This window comes from Stigmatopora argus, chromosome 22, assembly GCF_051989625.1.
Source record: "Stigmatopora argus isolate UIUO_Sarg chromosome 22, RoL_Sarg_1.0, whole genome shotgun sequence".
Lineage (NCBI taxonomy): Eukaryota > Metazoa > Chordata > Actinopteri > Syngnathiformes > Syngnathidae > Stigmatopora > Stigmatopora argus.
Genome location: NC_135408.1, coordinates 8,005,232 through 8,027,533, shown reverse-complemented (window position 1 = coordinate 8,027,533; position 22,302 = coordinate 8,005,232). Strand labels below are relative to the sequence as shown.

General features: G+C 40.9%; 1 protein-coding gene and 1 long non-coding RNA gene across 3 annotated transcripts in view; one reads left to right on the top strand and one right to left on the bottom strand.

Moving 5' to 3' along the window:
* The first annotated feature begins 22 nt into the window (after positions 1 to 22).
* LOC144067784 (uncharacterized) overlaps positions 23 to 22,302 on the top strand; it is a 121,811-nt gene continuing 99,531 nt past the window's right edge. Inside the window, exons 1-2 of the long non-coding RNA XR_013298033.1 lie at positions 23 to 311; positions 9,457 to 9,602. This is a non-coding gene — a long non-coding RNA (uncharacterized LOC144067784). The remainder of the gene's footprint in view (positions 312 to 9,456; positions 9,603 to 22,302) is intronic.
* Positions 300 to 22,295, bottom strand: mtus2a (microtubule associated tumor suppressor candidate 2a). Of its 2 annotated transcripts, none has more exons than XM_077591723.1 (16): positions 22,182 to 22,295; positions 13,519 to 15,780; positions 12,795 to 13,047; positions 11,071 to 11,310; positions 7,273 to 7,437; positions 6,843 to 6,941; positions 5,901 to 6,064; positions 5,684 to 5,809; positions 5,105 to 5,171; positions 4,780 to 4,994; positions 4,430 to 4,535; positions 4,272 to 4,345; positions 4,100 to 4,198; positions 3,827 to 3,946; positions 3,620 to 3,720; positions 300 to 3,465 (listed from the first exon to the last, which is right to left on the bottom strand). In XM_077591723.1, exons 2-16 carry the CDS (start codon positions 15,511 to 15,513, stop codon positions 2,991 to 2,993), a joined length of 4,299 nt encoding a protein of 1,432 aa, XP_077447849.1. In that variant the 5' UTR covers positions 15,514 to 15,780; positions 22,182 to 22,295; the 3' UTR covers positions 300 to 2,990. The 2 variants fall into 2 exon arrangements, with proteins under 2 accessions (XP_077447849.1, XP_077447850.1); XM_077591724.1 differs by having other exon boundaries at positions 3,620 to 3,717.

Here is a 22,302-nt window from a genome sequence, read left to right as displayed (position 1 = left end):
ACGAGGCTGAACATCAGGTGCCACTTAATTACCAGGAAAAGAAAAAAACAATACTAAAGGGAAGAAGGACTACAAGAAACATGTCCGTCCCCGGCGATTATCAAACATTTATTATCGCGGAAATACAAACTTTATTTCTAGCTAGTGAAAAAATCCCCTAATGACCAAACGATGTGCGGAAAAAAGTGGAATTGTGCGTGTTTTTGGAAGTTGCGGGTGCGTCAGTGTGACGTTATTGACGCGAAATTCTTGACGCGAAATCCAAGACGCCAAAAAGCACATGGAAACACACAAGTGACTTCTTTCCACAGGTAAGAGCACAAGTTGCATTTATTCAATCCTTTTTAATAACATAAAAAAACACATCCTAAAAGTTTTAGTACGAGCGAAATAGTCAGACATTAAGGATGTTCAAGTACTTTAATTCCTATGGTGGATCTCTATTCTAGTCTAACACAAGTCAGGTGTGCAGGACCAAACCCTAATGGAACACATTCTAGTCATCTCCATAGCACAAATTCTGACAAACATTTTGAAAAATCCTTACAATTTGATCTGTCACACTTTAAAACTACATGGTGATCTTCAAATGCTCAATTTTCAAGAAAGAGAAACAGCAAAGACTGACAAAAACATGCTTCTATTACTTGGTTAGTGCACTAAGACACAAGTTGTGTTGTCCATATATTTACATTCACAAGTACAATCAGTGCCAGAACAAACCTATATTTCCTCTGGACCAAAGTCAAATTGGTGGTATAATGTCCCTTTAGCTCCTTGAGATTACAAATCTTCTTTTTTTATTTAAAGAAAATCATCTGATGTTTTATAACAAGACAATTTACAAATGCTATCTTTCTGTAAACAACTGCTTTTGTCTTATCTGGGGACTCAGTGCTACATTGTGACAAATAGTATTAAATGGCGGTTTAGAAATGCAGTATTGTTTAGACAAGAGGTCCTTTTGTTTCATTAAATCATGTGAATGGTAGAAAATACAGTCAACTTGTTACATTTGTTCCACATTCAGGAAAAAGATACACATGTCCACAGGACATACTGTCTGGGTCATTAGTGTTATTATAATTCAACGGTGTGTAACTGTATCTTGTTATTTATTGTGTTGCATCCTTGTAAACTGTATTTTTCTACACCTGAAGTGACCCTGAAGTACATTTGTAAATATTCATAAACACAGTGACTGATTGACTGGCAGTTTAACACAATTTAACATTCTTAAATCCTCAAATATTTCATTCTGTTTGACATTCCTTTTAAGAGCGCTTCACCCTGTTTACCATCTATAGAAAAAAAAACCCTTGTAGTTCCATATCATGATACAACTTTCATTTCATGGCCATCAAAAGTGCTGGTATGGCTAATTTGCAGCAACTTTACAGTTTGTTGCCGAGGAAAAAAGAAAAAAAGTGCAAGTAATGTTACTAAATGCTGCAACAAAGCGTGGGGAATTCTTTTCTGTTATTAGGAATCATTTCAGTCCAGTAGTTTTACAGCCTTAGTTTAAAAAATTATTTTTGTCTCTGTTTTTTTTAGGACAGGTTAAATTCTCTCAAGTGTCATGTACAATATTTTGAGTTCCCCACTCTTGCTATAAAAGAACAAATGACTAGTTTGCCTACATGCCTCACTTAAATAGTATATTTACAGCAATTCATTTTCATGCAAAGACTAAATACTATTCATGTAAACTGACTGGAAAGCAGGATTTTTTTAACGTGAGCGCCCTGAGGCTGACATGTGAATAATACAATCTTGGTTGGTTTCTATTGCGTTTGTTTAGAAACAGTAGAGACTAGTGTATAAAAAGAAATTTAAAAGAAGTTATTGTAACATTTTTAGGAGAATGTCCCTGCATATTTTCAAATATTTTAGAAATCTGAGTTTAGGATACGTTTTGGAAAACAAATGCAGGTTCAGTTAAAATAGAAACCTCAGAAAAAAAGGCTTCAATATTAAGATTTTGAAATTTGACGTTAAAAATAATGCATTTGCAAATTTTTGGCAGGCTTTCTAAATGTTCCCTAATGTATAGGTTGGTCTAGAAAAACAATTTTTTAAACTGTTTATAGCTTACTGACATATTAATATAAAGATGGTCTCCTGTACTACTTATCAACTTTCTAAATAAATAGACAAACCACAGAAATATCAAGACGTCAACAGTGCATGCTTGAGTTGCAAATTAAATGAAGAAAATAGGTGCAAATCGTCTTTTAAACGGAAGAAGGTGACACCACAATTTTCTGTAGAAGAGGTAGTATCGAGTCGTAGCAGAGACAAGAGGAAGGAAATTCGGTTTTAAAATGAGAAAAACTTGTCAATCACGTTGACTGGTTACCTGTCTGTATTCCTGTAGAGTTTCAAAGATTTCATGTTTGTCGTTTTTTTCTACAAATGACAACTTTTGGGAAAAAATTGACGGAATGTGTTGAATATTTGAAGGTTAACAAACAAAATCCCCTCCTTCACATCATAGCTTTTACAGAGAAATTCCCTGAAAGCAATATCGAAATGATGTAAAAATGACTAACCTTTGCTGGTGAAATGTCAGAATTAAGGCGCTTTGTTTGACAATTATTTATGTAAAACAGAACTGGCAAACTCATGCCAGCAGGTAGGTGCTTAATATTTATAATTGACTACATTTTAAATCTGAACACAGGAGGTTTTTGTTCTTGTGTACTGCTTCCTGTCTCTGCGGGACTCCTACTGTAAATGACTTCATGCTGACAATATTTGTATCTATGGTACATAATATTTACAACTATTTGAAGACTGATCTGAGTCATCTTGCATATTTGGGTCCAAATAGCCTCTCTGCGCAAGATAACATTAACGAACAGACTTTAAATAGAAGTTTCACTTTAATTTGTCACCCTGGACACAATATAATACATTTGACATTTAACATGAGTCAGGAGAGTGTAAATTATTTAAAAAAAAAAGGTAAATTATTATTATAATTATTTTTATCTCTGTAACGTAAGACAAGCTGCCGAATTTCGAATGGCGGCTGCCCGATGAGTGGGCGTGCACGGGCCTGGGGAGTAATTCTGATTGGTTCCTGCCCTATGAGTAGGGGTCGCTGGGCCCATGGAGTAGTATTGATTGTTGGCCGCCATGTGGGTGGGCGTGGCCGGGCCAGGGGAGTAATTCTGATTGGCCGTGTGGAAGGGGGAGGTGGATTGTGGCTGTTCGGGACAGCCGTGGCAGTGGTTGGGGGAGTGGCATCTCAGTGGAGGGCCAGGTGAGGATGAGAACAATGGGGATGAAGGGATGGGGGAGGTAGAGAAGGAGCGGTGGAGAGGCGACGACGAGGGGGACATCAGGGGGCTGGTCTGGAGACGCCACAGCAGCTCCTCGTTGTTTCGGCTCAGTCGCTTCTTCTCCGTGCTCTCCTTCTCCACTGATTCCTGGAGGTTGGCGTTCTCTTCTGATAATTGCCTGGAAAATAAGGTTGAAGATGATGTTGTGTGTTGCTTGGGGAAAAACATTTAGAAATTGATATGGCTATTATTAAAGTTCTTTGCATTTTTTTTACTGGTCTAAAAATAAGTGCGTCAGATCAGCATCCCTAAAGTCATGGTAGGTGTTTAACCTTGATAAGCTGAGGTTTCTGTCAATGCGATCTTTCAGAGCTTCATTTTGTTGCTGCAAAACCTGGACCTTCTCCTCCAGGAACACATTCTTTTGAGCCTGCTCAAATGTAAAAACACAACCGAAGCAATGTCATTCATTCGTCCGGTATATTCACGGTTAAGACGTGTTGAGCGAGCGATGGCGAAGGTGGCCTATTTGAGCCTACCACTTTCTCCAGGTCGGAGATCTTCTCCTCTTGTTGGTGTATTTGCAGGTTCTTCATTTCAACAACCTCTTTCAAGCTCTTCAGATCCTTCTCAATATGCTGGTATGGAGCTAAGGCATCCTGTTGCATCAAATAGAAAACAGGCTTCTCTTGTGATGTTGTTATAGGCATGTTGTCTCCATTTTTACATACAAATACAAGGTCTTTGATAAATACTCCCACTATTTTAGTATGGCGTCCAATGTATTGTGTCATTTTTGATTAAAAACTCACAAGGATCTGTTCATCAGTGCTCTTCCTCAAAGCCTCTTCAAAGCGCTTGGCTTTGTCCCGTAAACCGTGGTTTTGAAATGTGAGGGTGTCCACTTGATCCTAAATAACACACAAAAAACGCATAACATTGCTTATCGCAGCTTTGCTTTCAAAAGCATTTGATGTTTCCTACCTGAAGAGAAAGTCTTAGTTTCTCAAAATCCTCCTCAAGCAGCACCTTCTGTTGCTCGTGAGCTTTCCTTAAATCTGCAATTCGTCGGTGAGGGAGAGTGAGTTCATGTGGATTGTAAAGGTCAAGTTGTGTTCTCTGAACGTGACCTACACTCATACCTCTCATGGTTCGGGCATGCTCCTCATGCATCGTTGCCTTGGTGATGTTGTGCATGTCTCTGAGCTCCTGAATCGCTGCCTGTTGGTGAGCTGTCATGTCGTCCACCTATCACATGAAACAAACATGTTCACTCAATGTCTGCCACTGACGGCGCTAGACGTCTAATCCATTTTGACTGGAAGGGGCGGACGAAAAGTTTGTTCAACCGGAAGTGACCCAGACATGATTCAAAATCAATTGTGAAGGCCCCCAAATCATCAGGAAGTGACCGAAACTCAAAAGGAAATGACATTAATGGGCTAAAATGAACTCATTGGTGAACACCAGAATTTTTTTAAACACTTGGCACCTGCTCTTGCTGTTGCATCCTAAGCTCCTCCATTTCTGACTGATGCTCCGCCTTCAAGTTTTCCATCTCGGCGAAGTGACACTTCCTCAGACTTTCCTCCACGGCGGCCAGTTCGGCTTCTTGTTGGACCTGCAGATCCCTCAGCTCTCGTTCAAATGCCGATTCCACGGCAGACTTTTCTTGCTTGAGCCTCTCCCAGTTTGCTGAATTGGTCACTGAGCGAGAGGGGAGTCAAGTCAGAAGCATTTTATTGTTTCATTCAAGATGCCTTCCCTTTTATCAAATGGACTTTTGAAATGATGTTTTGATATAAATGTTGACTTACCCAGTTGCTCTTTGATTGTTTTTATTTCCTCAAACAAGTCAGATTCCTTTTCTTCCGTGATTTTATTCTGATGGGAGAAAAATAGGTGCAAACTTTAAATGATTGTCTTTCAATGTAATAACCAAGATCAAATATGAAAATGTTTCTGATATTAAGCTCTCTCTGAATAGACAGCAGGTGGCAGTCTTGTGCCCCCTTTATGTGCCATCATTTCAACGATTATGTATTTATTTGCACTGAGGGGCTAGTGATTTCTGCACTCAGACAGCAGCCATAAACACGTCTGGTCACCTCACGGGTTAAACCATTCCAGTCAACTGCAAGAGAGAAGCTCAGTGGCACGCTGAACTCTCGAACCTTCCCCCGCATTCACTAACACTCGCTTAGAATCATCACGCTTGGGGACCACACCGTGAACACTTAAATACTGTATGTGATATCGAGCGCGTGAGCTGCCTACATAACTGAATCAAGTCCAAGATTAGGGAAAAAAACAGTTTAAAAAAATGACCATAGTCATTTGTGTTGTACCAATGACAGTTGGGATCATGTTAAGATGTATTTGATGAGCTTTGTTACCTTGAGGCAGTAATGCTGAGTGGTGACAATAAATGCTTCTAAACCTAAGGAGGCTTTTTTTAGTTCTTCTTTAAGAGCTCTCAGTTGCTTCTCTTGCTGTTGACAATGTCCACGTAGTCTTTCCATCTTATGCGAAATACAAAAAAGGAATCAACAATAGCATCCATTTTTGTGAGTCACACAGTGTGTTTCCATACTGAATTTCTCAAATTTTCACCTCTTCTCGTTGCTCCTCATTCTCTCTCTCCTTAGCTTTCCTTTCTTCTCTCTGCTGAGCATCCTCTTTTTCTTGCTGTGGCTTCAGGGGGGGCACGCGACGAGGGGATCCGGGGGTCACAGATCCCCGAGTTGGTCCTCCTGTAGGTCGCTGACCTGCCTGGACTGCAGGGAGGAAAAGTGGAGAAACAGTGTCAATATCTAAAGTCACCTTGACGCGTCTTGGCGGCATTTGTCCATAGAGAGCTTGCCCTTGTATATGCAAAATTTCGTTGCTTTTCATCGCCAAAATATGCGACCCGGGAAAAGTTTGCACCAATCCAAAAATCAGCGTCCAAATATGAGCAAATTACAATATGCTGCCAAAACTAACAGTCTGACACACGGTTTCACACCGCGTCGACCTTATCGTTCAGTCAATTAATGCCTGGGGAGCGGTCTCCATGACAACCTCTGGCTGGGGTCTCAGATAATGAGTGAGAAATCAGTTAGTCTGAGGTGACAGGTAAATATTGAAGAGGTAAAGAAGCGAGGAATGGTTCTTTACGGAAAGGATCATTTTAAACAAGAGTGGGAATGGAAAAATAATTCTACACTATGTATGAATGACACTTGACAGATAGACAGTGATCTTACTTAATTAGTTTATTTGAAGTGTGAAAGTCAGACTGGGAGGCGAAGAACAATGGAGTGTCTCATGCAAGTCATATATTGATATTTTGGCTCTTTCAATATTTTTAAAACCCAGTAAGAAAATGCCTACTATTAATAGAAATACGTATGTGCATTATGCTGTAAAATGTGAACACAGGCAACAATGAGAGTAAAATGCAGCAAGCGCACTTCAGTAAAATTAAGTCTGCAGAGTTCAAATCAAGTAATGTGGTTTTTTTTTGGGTTATAACGTGGCGGAAAGTTGAAATGCAATTAATGGACTACTGACCTGGAGACTGAAGTTTGGGTGGCACAACCGCCAGCCTCTTTGGGGACGGGGGGAGGGAGCGTGTTAACTCTGAATTTTGCTGGAACTCCTTCCTGACAACTGTTAAACAAATAATGATGATACTCAGGGTGACTTATCCCATCACTAGTCTTCTATGTTCCATAAAAAAAAAATTGCAGTGGATATATAATTGCAAGGTATAGGAAGTCTGGACATCTGGAGGTCCCTAAATGACGCAGCAGGGATTAGCGTGAAATTTAGAGTTTGTAAACAATAAAATGCCATTTAACTGCAGTAATGCTAGATACAACACCATCTGTTTGGCTTGTTCAACAGAGAACTGACATTCTGTAGCTCGCTCAACTGGAACGCAAAAGTGGGCAAAGAAGTAAACACAAAACTCAATTTAAAAAAGTATCATTGCACTGACCCCCGGGGGAGCTCCTTGGTTGAGCGGGCAGGTATCGTCTCGGCAGCGCCGGGGTGGACGGAGGCTGTAGACTGTTGCTGCGACATGGTGCACTTCTCTGTTGATCGGATGACGGATGTACACCCGTCACTCTGTGCATAGGCGGCTCCTCGCTGACACTCAATCCTGGAATAGACTCATTGCAATAAATGACCTTGGACCACCTTCACAATTTCACCATTTATTGTCCTGTCAAAATGATGCCAAGAGAAATATATGAGAGAAATGTTCGTCAAATGTTCTGTTTCCACACGCACTGAGCCCCAATTTGTCTAATCCGTCATCTACTAGATTAACACTGTTAGACTGCGTAAATCATGTTTATCTCTGTAGTCCCAATCAATAAGGAGACTGTCCTTGTATGTGTCACGTAAGGATAAACAAACAGCCGTGAGGTGTTTATTGGGCTATAACTCGTCTCCTTTTGGCCTACATTGTAAAACTTCAGGGCAATTAGCAGGCACTTATGCCCATAAAATTCATGCTGCTTGTACGCTAAAAGCAACTGGTTAACACGTAATATTAAACTAGCTGTTCAGAATTGATTATTTAGTGCTCACTTTATCGATCAGGTGGATGGGATGCAGATGCTAGTCCGAATGATGATTGCAGGCTTTAAATCGATCATCGATTTGATGCTTCTGGTATTATGGTGAAAATGAAAAAATAAATGCTTTTTGGTATATTTTACAAAGAAAACTACTATGGGATGTGGCTCAGCAAAGTCCTCCCTGTCGGATTCAGTAAAGTACCCAATTTTGCACACAATTTGTGGCAATGTTGAGATCTAGCTCTTTAGTGGGTACTAAAGTGCTAGATCTCAACATTGCCACAAATTGCGTGCGAAATTGGAAAGATTCATTTCAATTAGCGGCATTTCCTGACTGGAATATGAAGACAAAAGAAGAGTAGTAAACGTGAAGATGGTTGAAATGAAGCAATGAATCAACTCCTTCACGGCTGCCATGATAGTTTTTTCCTCCATTTTGCTGCCAAGAGGCGTCCAAATCTAATCGGCCAGCTCATTTGCTTCTCGCCTCTTGTGTGTTTCCACTTCGCTCAAGTGAACGCATGCGCCGAGGAAACCATCTGGTCACAGTGAGCTCGCATGAGTCACGCGCCAGATCTGCGCTTGGAGCCGTGGCATCTGGGGTGCAACATCCAACTCTCTTCCTGGTGCCAGACTCTCCACACGGCCCTTCTCTCCCTTCTTCTGAGACTTTTCGTTCTTTTTGGTCTTATTACTAGACATATTTTACCTAAAGAATTGACGGAGAGCTGCGATATAGCTGTATTTGTTTTGGTTATTGACTTCCCTTTAGCTATAAAACAACATGTCAATCAATGAGGAATTAACAACATAGTCGTGGTGTACATGGATGCATCTCTCAACGTAACACCCTAGGGATGTCAGTACTTGGATTGTGTTAACGGACAATCAATTTTCTTGGGTAATGCACAATTTCGCAGATGATAGACATCTTTGCATATACAGTTTTAAATGCAAACATGCAGTCTGTGTACTGTAGTTGATTGCTTTCCAGCAATCGATAATTTATGTTCAACGCTACCGTTTCTGGTGCCCGAGGGGACTGAAGAAGAGCGCCATGTCCAACAAAACGATTTTGTGGCAACTTTAATGATTTTGTCTGGCTTGCCAAAACAATGAAGTTAGTAGTTAGTTATGTAAAGGTGGGATGAATGTGATTGTTATCAATTGACAAAACATTATCTGAGTTTGCATTGTAATTGACGGTCTTCTGTTAAGAGTTATCTACCCTTCGAAAATTGCAATTGAAAAATTTGTGTTAGGCTAGTAATTTTTTGCTCCATTTTTCAAGAAAACTAGTTTGTAGAATTATCAACTCTGTTTGTGTATAGATGGTGAGGGGGTGGGTAAGAAATATGAAAATTTGTAGATGAATTCAATTTAAAATACCAGAGATTCACTGCTCACTAAACTCGGGGGATCATCCTCTCACCCACTTTACTAAAGCTTAGCAATCCTTGGCTACATATAACGCTATTCCTTAATGATTGCTCTTTTATGGATCCGCCGGAGCCCAATCGGAGCCTTTCTTCCTTGGGATCAATGGTGTGAATGAGCAACTGAGCCCAAAACATTTTCTGTACTCTTTGTTTCAGAATGAGGTTCCGGGTTGAGTGCGTCTCCCGTGAATAACGCTGGAAGGATGTGCAAGAGCTCATCTGTCAATTTGACTGCTCTTTGATCAGATTTTTGGAGCGTGCCAAGAGAAGGAAAATATCGCTGCATGAAGAGCAAAAAGAAGGTAAGCACTTATCCTAACATGTATTCACACATCCATTAACCCATGTGAAAATGTGCCTTGGTTGTTTAGAAACCGCAATCACTAGTGTAATGTTCCCTTTGCAATTGTCACTTTACCATCTTGCTCAGTCACTCAGAATATTGGATGCTACAATGCAATGAAAGTAAAATCTGAAATTAAAATCAGTACGATGCTTATTTTTCCAGACTTTTATGCCATCTTTCTTAATTGCTTCTTGAAATATGAATGTACTTTCGTTGTCATTTCATGATTAGATTCTTTGGTTTTGCATAGCACAAGCAGAAAATGTTGGCACCAAGTTTGGTTGACAGCAAAAGTGTTCCAACTTGATATAAAGAGAGGATATAAAGTCAGCGAATTACTGTAAAACTAGGAATCCACTAATGCTGTCACTGTCTTGGAAAGTTTAAACATTCTTGATGCATGTAGTAACAGGTAGGTAAAACTGTATTCTTTGCACAAATGTTCTGGTCTGTCAAATAATGATGAGAATCTGAAAATGCCTTTTTTATCCTATGGTTCGATGGAGAATTCTTCCCTCAATGGTTGTCAAAGATGGGCCTCCCCCACTTTGGCACACAGCTTGCACCTATGATCAAGCAATGGGTGGGTGACTAGAGAGATGAAACAAGTGCTCAAGGGAAACAAGGGGCGAAGAGGGATTACGTAACGGGGAGCGTGACGTATATGAGAGCTGAGGAGCTTACGTCAACTGTAACTGGGAGAAAATGAGAAAGCTATGTAGGTCACATTAAAAAGGCATCTCGTTATTCCAAATTCAGCCAACTAACCAGTCCAGCATACCCTTCAATTTCCGTAAGATGAAATATTCAAATTTATGGCATAAGAGATGAGAGGGCATTTATTCCTGCTGATTTCTGATTAAAACGGAATTATGCGGTAGTTCCATAAATATTTTTTTTACAGTCATTTAAAGCAGACATTAAAAGCAATCTGTTTTTTTTCAGTTTTAGCTCAGCTGGAGAAAATCAATGGCTCCAAAGTTTATTTCGTTGCGTCAAATAAATAAATAAATAGTGTAAGCCTTCATGAGTGGAAACAGCTTTAGCCGTAAATATATCATAATGAATGTGGATGGGGGCTCTTTATGCAAATGTTGCATAAAAGCGATAATGAAAACAAGATGGGGGGTGATGATTATGACACTCTTGTGTGGTAGTTAAGCTATCGGGGCAGTTTAAAATAAATAAAAAATATATACGCCTCTGCCTTTTACACTGAGTGAACCCATGGAGTGATATTTTGCTGCCACTGTGCCAAACGGTGCTTGGCGGAATATAAGTGCTAAAGTACCCTATTGCATTATTTTCGCCTTTGTTAGGGCTCCTTCTAAAGCAGAATATTCATGGCAAGACTTTGTTTTAGCAGTCTGTGTTGTTTATGGACAGAAGGTCTGCAAATGTAGGAAGTAGACGTTGAGACTTACGGTGGGTTGTCCTGCTCGGGTCACTTTGTGTGCTGTCGGCTGAGTGCGCAGAGGAAACGGAGGATACGCTAGAACTTCTGACAAAGCCGAATGCTGCCAGGCGGCTCACGGGGTTGCGGGTGGAGCTGAAGCCAGGTGCGCGGAGGCCTGACTGGCCTGCTTTGGGAAGCAGGGACTTGATGCTCGTGTCTTGCGTCACTGCGGGCGCTGGAGCGTGTGGGGTGAAAACCTCATCGTCAGCTAAAATAAAATAAAAAAACGAAGTCAAGCGACCACGCCGCTCTTTTGTGGCATTTTCGAGTGTAACGGCAAGAGTAGAAAAGCTGCAAATAGTTAAGCTTCATGAATAGCTGAGGAAAGCTTTCATACACTTGGTGTTGAATGGACATTATTTAGCAGTATGAACATGATTCCAGTTTCGTTGTTTGTTTCTCACTAAGTCGTTCATCATTTTTTTTGTGGATTTTGCCCTCGACGGGCTTCTCTTTTCTGACTTTGCTCCGTGTGCATTTTTGAAATATGCTGCTGACAGCCTCTTCTGGCTTTGTGTGGTCCTCCTTGAAGACGGAATTAATGACCAGCACTTTATAGAATGCAGACATTGTGGCAATGTTTAAAATGCAATTAACGATTTGTGGCTTAGCTTGTTTTGACAATGAATGCTTCAGTCAGCCAATCAGTCAGGAAAATTGTTTTTAGAAGGGATTTATCCCACTGACCGTCACACACACAGGCACTCTCATTCACACATTTCTCGACCTAGTCCTAGAATTTAGGGTGAAAGATAATGCTCAGCTGGCTGCAGAGATTAGGTAGGAAGCACTTTTCACTTTCCAATTTCTGGATGCTGCACAGCCCCATCACATCAATCCACAAATATAAACACATTATGAGAAAATATATAAGCCCTGTATCTCTCTAGCATACAGAAAGAGTGGAAACTAAATTTGCCATCATTGCTGCAGCTCCACCTATCCTCTCCTTGCCAGCCCTCTGGACAGAGAATTAGATTGCAGCTCACTGCTCTCCAGTCCGTAATACGAGATCATTAAAGATGAATGTCTCAATTTCCATTACTTCCCAGTTTGTGGGCCTTTCCTTCCACTGTAGTGACAGCGGAATTCTGACAAAAATCCCTTTTAAATCTGAACACCACAGATCTCCTCTCTTGGTAATTGAAAATGTGTTTTTTTTCAATCTAAGGAGGTAGGTGAGAATCTGCTTGTATCTCTAGGGGAATTATTTCTGTAGAAATTTTTAGATTGCATGCAGTGTTTGTAGGACTAGAAGCAGCAGGGGATGTGAGATGCTAGCAGCAGGAAGAAAGTGATATTAATGAAGAGTTAATGGGAGTTCACTTTGAAGCATGCATGTCCCATAAGGCCAAGCAGAATGAGAATGTAACTCTCATGAACTGAGTTTCTGATTGTCGATATATAGACATTAAATTTGTCTAAATCCTCTTAATAGCACAATATTGTCTTCTATTTTTTTAAAGTATTTTCCTTTTTTTTCATTGAAAAAAAAGGATAAAATGATGGTGATCTAGCCTCTGGGCATTCACTTTGACACCTGAGGGAATGCATCCTGATGAGACACTTTCATCCCAGCCTAAGTTTATAGTAACCCTATCCACTTGCTGCTGAAAAGGAGAAGAAAAATATAACGGCTCTCTATTGTGTCAAATGTCTGGTAGATGAAATGAAATTGGACTTGTGTTTCACCTGCGGCATCTTGGCTTCTCTGCCTGGGTGCCGTGCAGGCTTGTTGGCTCACTTGGCTCGTTGTCGACCTCTGACTTTGAGCAGGGACTTTGGCCTTGATTGAACTCGAAGCTGTTCTTGTAACGGCTCCCAGACCTAGACGTAGACCTCTGCTAGAGCGCAGGAGACTGCCACTCCCTCCGCTCTGAGCAGCTATGCGAAGCTGAAGTGGGTCCTCTGCACAATTATCTTTAAAACTAGCTGATCTCCCAACCTTAAAATGAGAAAAGAAATAGCTACTTTTATACTACCCACATGTGTTATAACAACAACAAAAAAGATTAGTAATCAGGGATGCCCCAATATTGATTTTTTTTAATATATGATTGCCAATACCACTCCAATAACAATTTAATTACCATATTTTTAGACAAATATAAAGCAATGCTAAAAATAAGATAACTAGTAAATGACTAATCATAATTTTTGTATTAAATTGAGCCCTGCTGGTACTTCCTCAAGAAATGCTCTGTTCACAAATACTACACAAAACTGTGTTACTATAATTAGTTCCTAAAGCAGTAGTCTCAGTCAGTGGGCATATTTGCCAAGTGGTTTGGTTTATGGCACCGTGGTACTGAAAATATACACTACTAGATCCGATACCCATTTTTTGACATACCGAGTATAAGATTGGGACATCACTATTAGTGAGTTAAGTGGGATGTTGAGTACAAATACGTACCTCTGACCGTTCCCCATAGACTTCATTTGTTTTACTGCCCAGCTTAGGCGGTGCTGTATAGCTGTGAGGAGGAACGGTGTTTGAATGTCCTGGAGCCCGGGAACTCCTGGCCAACAATCCTGATGGGAAGATATTTGTTTGCGTGTCTTTGTGGTACCTGTCATAAAGCAAGTTGGATGCACTGAGTACTGGTGCCCCTCTGATTTCTTTTTCTGGCCTGTAGGGGTCTTTAGGAGTGTCTTTGAAGGAATTAGATGTTGGACCAGCACCGTGTGTATAGGTGGACAACCTTGCTGGTAAAGAAGATACCTGATAAGGTCCGTCAGCAGTCTGGGGCTTAAACTGAGGATTTTTACGAATATAAGTGATGATTTTGGGGCGGGCTCCTTTAGGTTTGAGTTTCGGTGACGGTGAGCTCTCTTTGGGGCTCGAGTTATGGCTTGAGTTGGGCGTGCTTTGTTGGTTGTTAAGAGGCGCTTTGGGAATTGCAGTCAGATTTATGTTGCTTTTAACTGGTGCTCTAATGCTGGCATTGTCATGGCCCTGAGCTAATGTCCTTACAGTGGGGCTGCCCTCTGACAGGATGTGTTGAACTCCTCTGCGTGTGTCCTTTGAAATGAGGTACATGGCGGCTAGCCTACTTGGCGAGCCCTGGGGTGTCCTGAGAGGGGAGTGCGGAGGCGTAAATGTCTTTTTCGGACTGGAGCAATTCCGTCTGTAGGTCAACTGAGTCTGAGGTTGCCGCTCCACGCCGGAAGGTTTGGAGGTATTCAAAGTCGGTGTCGTTATTGACCCTTTTTGTTTTTCCACTAGTAACACCTCATTTTTGGCTGCCTGGTTGGGCTGCCTAGACTGGACCACTCCACAAGTGCTGTACAAATGTGAAAAATCTGATGGTTCGCGTAAAGATGACTTTGTAAACCTTTTGTTTGACCCATTAAAAGTATGACCCACCAAAACTGTTATGTTTGGGGGTGATTGCCCAGCTTCAGCAGGCTGCCCAGAAAGCTCAGCTAAATTTTGAGCCAGTCCCATCTCCGTCTGGCAGAGGGGTCTGACGAGCTGTTGCCGCTTGGGTGGCAGCACCCTTTGCTCAAATCCAGTCCTTCTCCTTTGGCCAAGACCACCTTCAGATGATGATACATTTCTGAGCTGCCCATTCTCTTCCTGTCCATCATCTTGGTCGTGGTGTTGAGGAGGTTTGTCTCGATAACCCAATGGAGGAGGGTTATTATCTACAGAAGTTGCTCTTCTTACAGCTTGGGCTGAGGTAGTGTTGCTGGCGTAAGAAATGTTGGTCTTAGTGCTGGGCAGACAGATAAAAGTCTCTCTGCCAGAATCCAGAGTGCTGGACAGACTTCCACTGAGATTTGTTGTGGAAAGATTGGTGATAAAGACATTTGTTTCTGACTTCGACTGCTTGAGCTCTCTTTTACCTGTGTTGGTGTTCTCCTTTTTGGTTAAGTGTGCCAGATAAGTGTCTTGCTCTGCACTATGACTATTATATTTTCTCCATTCTTGTTTTACACTTGCAGTGTCGTTTTTCACTTCATTGCTGTCGTTGTCGTTTCTTCTCACCCCAATTGAAATAGAGCTGGCAGTTGAACTAGAGGATATGGACATAGGGCCCTCGTCTTTACCTTCTCTTGTGCTTTCCCCATCATCGTCATTGTCCTCATCCTCATGAGGACTTTTCAAGAATGCATGTATGTCCGGACAGTTCACAAGCTCGATTTCTCTAAGGCCCGGCTCCGAACATTGCTGCTCAGATCCCCAGATGATCACTTTATCATTCGATTCACTTTGAGATACTAAAGGCGGAAGTGAGGTTCGATGGCATCTTGTTTCCGCTAACAATCCGCTTTGATCGCTTAAGGAAGATAATTGGTTGGCATTGTCATCGCCCGTGGGAGAGAACTGGATTGGAGTTATGTTTATCTTTTCCACTCTCTCGACAACAACCCCTTTTCCTTTCAAACTGGTTGGAATGCTCATTTTTTATGTTTCTTTTGAGTACTCAAAGATACCAAAGAGAGTCCTTATTTCCAAAGAAAATTATGATGCTTGAGGCCATTGATTGATTTACAAACCACCCAATTTAAGCCCTGTAAATTGCGTCAGGTTCTTTGTGATGCTTTGTGATCTCCCAAAATATTGTTTTCTTCTTTTTCTTTTAAATTTACATCAACTCGTCCCTCATTTTGAATTCTCCTTGAGTTGGCAATGTACGCTGTGATGGCTCAGGATAGAGGTTTATTCAATCTGAAATATAGAAAATCAAAGCAGATTTAGAAAAAAAGCTACATTTTTTCCGTTAGTTTCAAATACAATAATGTCAATTATATACTTTTCTGTGCGTGAATTCTGTCATTTAGAAATTTTGAGATAATTTATGCTTAGAAGACAGATTGGCAACTCTAGTATTAGTGGTGCTTGTTTTTTAACCATTCAAGTTCATAAGAAAATGATTTGGCATGAATATTTTCCTTTAAGAGACAATGACATAAGGACCTCTGATATATTTGTATACAAGTGAAGTGACTAAATTACATGCTGCGGGCAGGCGGTAAACACGGTAATGTCGAGAAGCAGGAACACTAGCTTAGTACGGATAAATCCATATTAAAGGCCTGATCTCTACAGGGGGGTTAACACTCTCCTCAAGTGGAACATATAGCTGATTCTATCATGAGTCACTTTTATCCAACAATAGAACAAGCTACTTCTCAATTGTTTTGCAACAAAATACAATTAACACCTTTCTGCATGCGATACATTTAGGAAGTGACAGCATTCCGTTCACAAGAACAAAGAAAAAGCAGACATTTTGGCCCAAATGTTTCAAGATAGGTCTTTTCAGTATAGAGATGAAAAACCATATTTGGAGTGGAGCTCATATTGTTGCATTTCCACAGCATTTTTTTCTGATCTGGAAAAAAAAGTGTTGTATTTGGAGTCCTAATTTGTAGGAAATGATTAACAAATAGTGTCTGGAGTGTGCACACAAATTGTAAAACTCATTTACCTTCAGTTATTCTACACAAACAAATGGTTAATGTGTAATTAGAAGAGCCTAGATGGAAATAATTCAAAAAGCAGGGTGCCAGGGAGATGCACGGCAGAAAAAGCACAGGTGCGTTTGGGGGAAAATTTGCTGAGAGGACATTGTGGCTGATCAATGCTTTTGTTGATGCAGTGTTGAGCTGTGCTGATGATAGCATTCTTTGGGCGCTTGCCCAAAGACTGCATCAATCTGGTGGAAATACAAAAATGCAACCAGGCTCATTTTACAAATCGTTATAACCGTTCAGGTGACAAAACCTAAATTAAACAGCAATGATATACAGTAAGTCCTTTTTTTCAAATTTCAGGATCTTGATGTGAGTAAGCTAAGAGCATATATAAGAAATATTTTCTTTTCCCTGGATGACACCTTGAGCTCCCGTGGGAGAGATATGAGATGCAAAAAGAGCAGTCCTGCTTCGTTGTCATGGCAATACCAACCCTGACAATGACAGAACCCGCGATAAGTGAGAAAGGTCAGTGCCAGAAAGAGAGTTCATTTGGAAGGTTGGCAACATGCTTTTAAGCACATGCATATTGTACATTCTGTTGTACATCAAAGGCGACTTACAGTGCCACACAAACATCTCACGGCTCCCAAAATAGTGAAAAGCCTGTACTTCTAACAAGAGTTACAGTCAACCAAGTTAAGAGTGGCTTTGTCCATGTCATTACTCTAAAGCCTTATCCCTAAGGCAATGAAAACCAGATCCAAGACCTCTCACAAGTGTCCAAAAGCTGAGTGAGCATCTGGGCTGTCATAGCTAAATTGAAAAAAACTGTATACAAAGTGACAGTTCATTTCCCTTTTAAATGTGAGCTTTGCAATACAGCAGAAATTGGTGCTCGGGAAAATGATGTATCGAGACATGAGGACAATTAAAGAGCGGCAATAGGAAATCTGCAGTAACTAATGTATATGTTAAAAAAACAAACATCTGTGCTGATGTGCTTTAGTTCAATTGTAGTATTTATATAATAAGCTACACTCACACAATTTCCATCACTGACTGGAAAACACGTTTCATGATGTTGCGCGTGAACTGGGATGTTTTTGTATTGTAGCTACTATTCAGGACATTTGTGGTATTTTATTTGAAGCACTCCTTGATCCTTATCCCTATAGACTTTTGGGAATTTCTGTAAACAGCAAACATCTAAAACAACACTTGCAATCTTTGAATAGAAATGCACATTTTACCTTTAAATCATCTGCATAGCACCATCCAAAATATTCCCCAAAATACTATGAATACTAAAATACTGACCTCAATTTACTGATAAACTTACTCACTATTAAGTGAAACTCTGTTGAAATGATATTTAAAAAAACAGTTGTATGAATATCAACAGATTTTATTCTATTTTATCGTGCCAGGCAGTGGAAGAAAATGTGTTTGTCTGTCACTCAACATCACCTGCATCGATAGAATATAAAACTACTTTATTTATAGCACGCTGTTTGGGAATCACTGCCTTTTTCTACCACGATTCGGCTTCAGTCAGTCACCCCAAACACATTCTTCTTTCATCACCTTTGTTGTGGCTCCGATAGCACATGTGGATATTACGGAATCCATTTGTCTTTGGCACTTTTCTTTATAGCTTCCACCCCCCCCCCCCCAACTGGAGAGCAGACAGGTTCTCCACAGTGTGATCCCAGGGGAACCCCCACACCCCCTCCACAAACGTACACACACTAACACTTGCACTTCTGTCGCATTTCCTCTGTTTCATCCACACTCAAGTTATGAATTGCACTTAGAAAAAAAGAGATGCAAATGGAAAGAAAAAAGGCACCGACAAGAGCATAGCCATTATTTATGGCTGTGGAGTGGTCGCACATGACATAATTAGATTTAGCGCATGCGCTTACATAAAAATGCAGTGTAGCACTTATCCCTCGACATGTCCCGCTCTCTTCCCCTGACTACTGCATATACAGTAGTGTATATCACTATGCTTGTAATTAGTAACCGCTAATGACCCCCCTTTCATCAGTATGTATATTTAGACCATTTCCTATGACTCAATGCGGTGTGAAATTTGTGTGGTTCAATTAACTCAGAGAATTTTACCAAGCAAAGTGTGCTTGTTTTGTCATCAAATATAGAAATGCCTTGATTGCATGCATCGATTTTGATTTATTTGCAGTCCAACTGTAGGCTAAGGGTTTGAAAGAACATGCGTGAATCACCAGTTGTCGCTTTCAGGCTGACTCAATAGCCGAGAGATACGCTTGAAGAACACACAATAGAAGGAGTAAAGAATAGCGATGGCTTTTGTGTATGTGAAATTAGCTCAGCCAGGCAATGAATGTAATTGTAATGAAAACTCCCAAGTAAGAGGTCTTAAGAAATCAACTGTTTGGAATATTCTGTAAAAGTAATAATATATTTTGATCTCTTTTTTAATTTTATTTTTTATTAATTAAATAAAATGTGATCACTTATTTCTGATCTAAATGTGGAATCAGGGTATTTGCGTGTAAGAATCAGACTTTGTTCCAAGAATAATTGAATTCAACCTTTTGATACAGAGTTAAATGAGCGGAGCTGACATAATCAATCCTATTTTCATTTGCAAAAAAACAAGATTCAAACCCTGTTCCATATTTTCACTCTTCTGCTCGGAGGTTACATTCTGGTGCATTTTTGTACCTCAGGGGAATTCGTTTGTCATCAGTAGGCAGGCTGTAATGGGATTTAGGGTCAGGGCAAGTGTTCATACTTTGATGAATGAGAAGAAAGTGGAAATTGGATCATCTGCAATAAAAGCTGATTTATTTCAGCATTACACGCAAGCGAGTAATGTCGACTACTAGCGAAGAATGCAAAATATTCAGAGAAAAATAATGTGAGCGATTTGCATCAGTATGATGAAAAACTGCCATTTTCGATCGCGTGAATGAAGTCGCTGGCACAAAAGGGTAAATATAAATAGGAATATAATATCTCTGTCTGTTTAAAATAGCAAGCTCATCAAGGCTACACCTCAGAAAAGGTCAACGTAAGAATACATGCAAGTTAAATTGTTGCACAGGCTTTGTTGATATGTCACAAAAGACGACATTTTATGTCACACAATTTTGATGAACAGGTCTTTGTTTTTGATTGTTTTGTTACATGTTGCTTTTATTAAGTGAAACCATTATTCTACCACGTGGCTTTTTAAAATGAACAGGAGTTAGGAGCGTGTGTATGGAAACTAAACAGTTGTATAGAAAAAGAAATGACAGATAAGTGACAATAGAATTTGGCAATGGAGCTGATGAGAGCTTTATGGATTTATCGAGCCATGCAGACGGACCTAATGTTTGATAGGGGTGTCATGTGGAGAAGTTGTCTGTTCATGCACGGTGGCTCGGGATTGTTATTTGTAAAGCCCCTCCACCCCTGGAAGAAAACCATTAACTCTCACATGGCAGCAAGAGGAGACAAAGAAAGGAGGAAAGGAGTTCAAATGCAGACTTGAATGTAAAGGATTCCAGAATTGTGTGGGATTCTATTTAGGACTGTGAGGATGTTAGCCTTTACCCACGCAGATGCACCCAACGGTCAGACAGAAAGCACGAAATGTGCAGACAATGTGGACAAAGAGTAGAGACAAAGACTATAGTCTGAGCCGCGTCTGTTATTCTTAGGAAATGACTAAACCACAGGTGCTGCGGAGGGAAAGGAAACCTGTGGTAGAATTTTCTCTATAACCTTGTAATGTGCAAGTGTGTGTGTATATATAATGAGCAAGTGGCAATGAAGCCCCAAGGGTGTGGGGGAGGGAGAGCTGGCAAAGGATCAGTGAGAGGTGAAGGTTTTGGTGTGATGGAAGTAGATGGCATACATTTGCTGGAATGGGAGAGACAAGAATATAGGTGATGATTTATTTTTTGTAGTGGCCAGGATTTATTGCATTTCCTGAAAGGAAATTAAAGAAGCACTTTTACTCGTTTGGTGTGTAGCAAATTCAAGGGATTCCTTTTTCTAACCGTTCAGTGTTAAGACAGCTACGCTCATTATTTTATACATTGTATCGTGTGGTTACATGTTCAATTATATTCCAATCCAAAATGTCTTTATCAAAGGTGCTCCGTGTTAACTGTAAATCGAGTTCTGTGTGAGCCACCATAGGTTCAGACAAAGGCAGGGTGGAGTGTGTCCATTCTTGTGTGTTTTGGATACACTCACACAATGGCAGACATCACCGATAAAATGAAATTGTGAAATGTTTTTTTCACATTGAAAAAAAAACTGTGTACAAGGCTATATTTCTGAGTAAATAGTTGAATTATAAAACCAAGTCAAACTGTTGCATGGAAGAAGTCCTACCAAACTTTTTCCCCCTCCCAATTTTACAAATTCATGAGCTTGCCATTCTTTACATTCAAACCTACCGCTCACCCTCATTTTACAACTGCTTTCTCCCCCCTCCTGCCACTTCCCCCCTTTTTCCCCCCTGCAAAACGACCTTGAAGGTCACTCTAATATGCAACACTCCTGTGCACCCTAACATGTCTCACCTGCAAAGTCACGTGAGACCGGCCAGCAGTCACCACAGTGCAAGCTGCTGAGCCACAGACCCCCAAGGCCCACTACCAACCAACCCCCTGATGGCTTCCCTGGCAGATATCTGCTGAATTGATCATTGTTCAGACATCGCAGAGGTCAGACGTAATGAATCAATCCCGCATGCATCAGCATCCGCGGCAGGCCAAGCCAAGGCCGCAGGCGATCAGACTTTGATGTGGTGTCAAATCACACATCAACGTGCTGTGTGGATATTTGCAAGATTAAACTAATTGCAAGGCCCTGGATGCAGCAGCTCTCAGAGCGACTCAAATTTGGATTTATTCTGCAGTGAAACAATTGCGCAAAATCAGAGTAAGCACATGATAGCTCTTCTTTGCACACACGTGCAATTCAAGGACAGCCTAACCCCCAGACAGACAACGGTCCATCAAGACAAGAGAGAAACTCACCTTTAGTTGACCCAGCTCCCCTCCCCTTTCTCCCAACACGCCCGCATCACCCGCAGTGCCTGCCCAAAGAACACACTTCACGGGAAAGACCCTTGAATGGCTTCAAAGAGGGTAGCAGATGTGGCCCAAAATAGAAAAAGTCTTCCCAAAAGAGAGCTACTGTAAATTATTCAAGATTGACGGATCCGGCTCAAAAACATCATCGAAAAAGAGTTAAATCAGCAGCACTCAACCACCTGGTTTTGTGTATACGTCAACGATAGCCTGTTTTAGAAATGCCCCCAACTGGCCCACTCCCGTACCATCTCTGCATGCAGTTAATCATCACCGGAGTTCGCCCTAAAGCTCAGATAATCTACGCGTGATTGTTAGGGACTTGACACACCGCGTCGGTCACGGCAGCCCGATCGCTGACGCTTAAACTCACGTCACTCCACTTAACAGTCCGGTCTGCTGCTCAGTTTTCATGTATAAACACATCCAAATCCCTCAAAACAGGAATAAAATTGAAGCATAATCCCTTTCTATCAATTTGACGACCCTTTCAGCTTGATACGATTAACAAAATGATACGAGCATACCTTCCGCTGCGATTGTGCTGTGATTAAAATTTTTATGAGCTTACCGTCATAGGCGATAGCAGCCGGAACACATGTGTGCCTCTTTCTGGATGAAATGGTGCGAATATAGAGATGCTGCGGACAGGAGGAGGAGGAGCTGATGGTGCTGATGCTGCGGCCACTCCT

Bases quoted from the DNA above. Each gene is read 5' to 3' on its own strand.
- mtus2a (XM_077591723.1), bottom strand. From the start codon at position 15,513: ATGAGCATTCCAACCAGTTTGAAAGGAAAAGGGGTTGTTGTCGAGAGA. The intron at 13,048-13,518 runs GTACGTATTTGT...TCTCATTTTAAG, and splicing joins TCTATGGGGAACGGTCAGAG to GTTGGGAGATCAGCTAGTTT. The intron at 11,311-12,794 runs GTGAAACACAAG...ATTTTATTTTAG, and splicing joins GAGAAGCCAAGATGCCGCAG to CTGACGATGAGGTTTTCACC.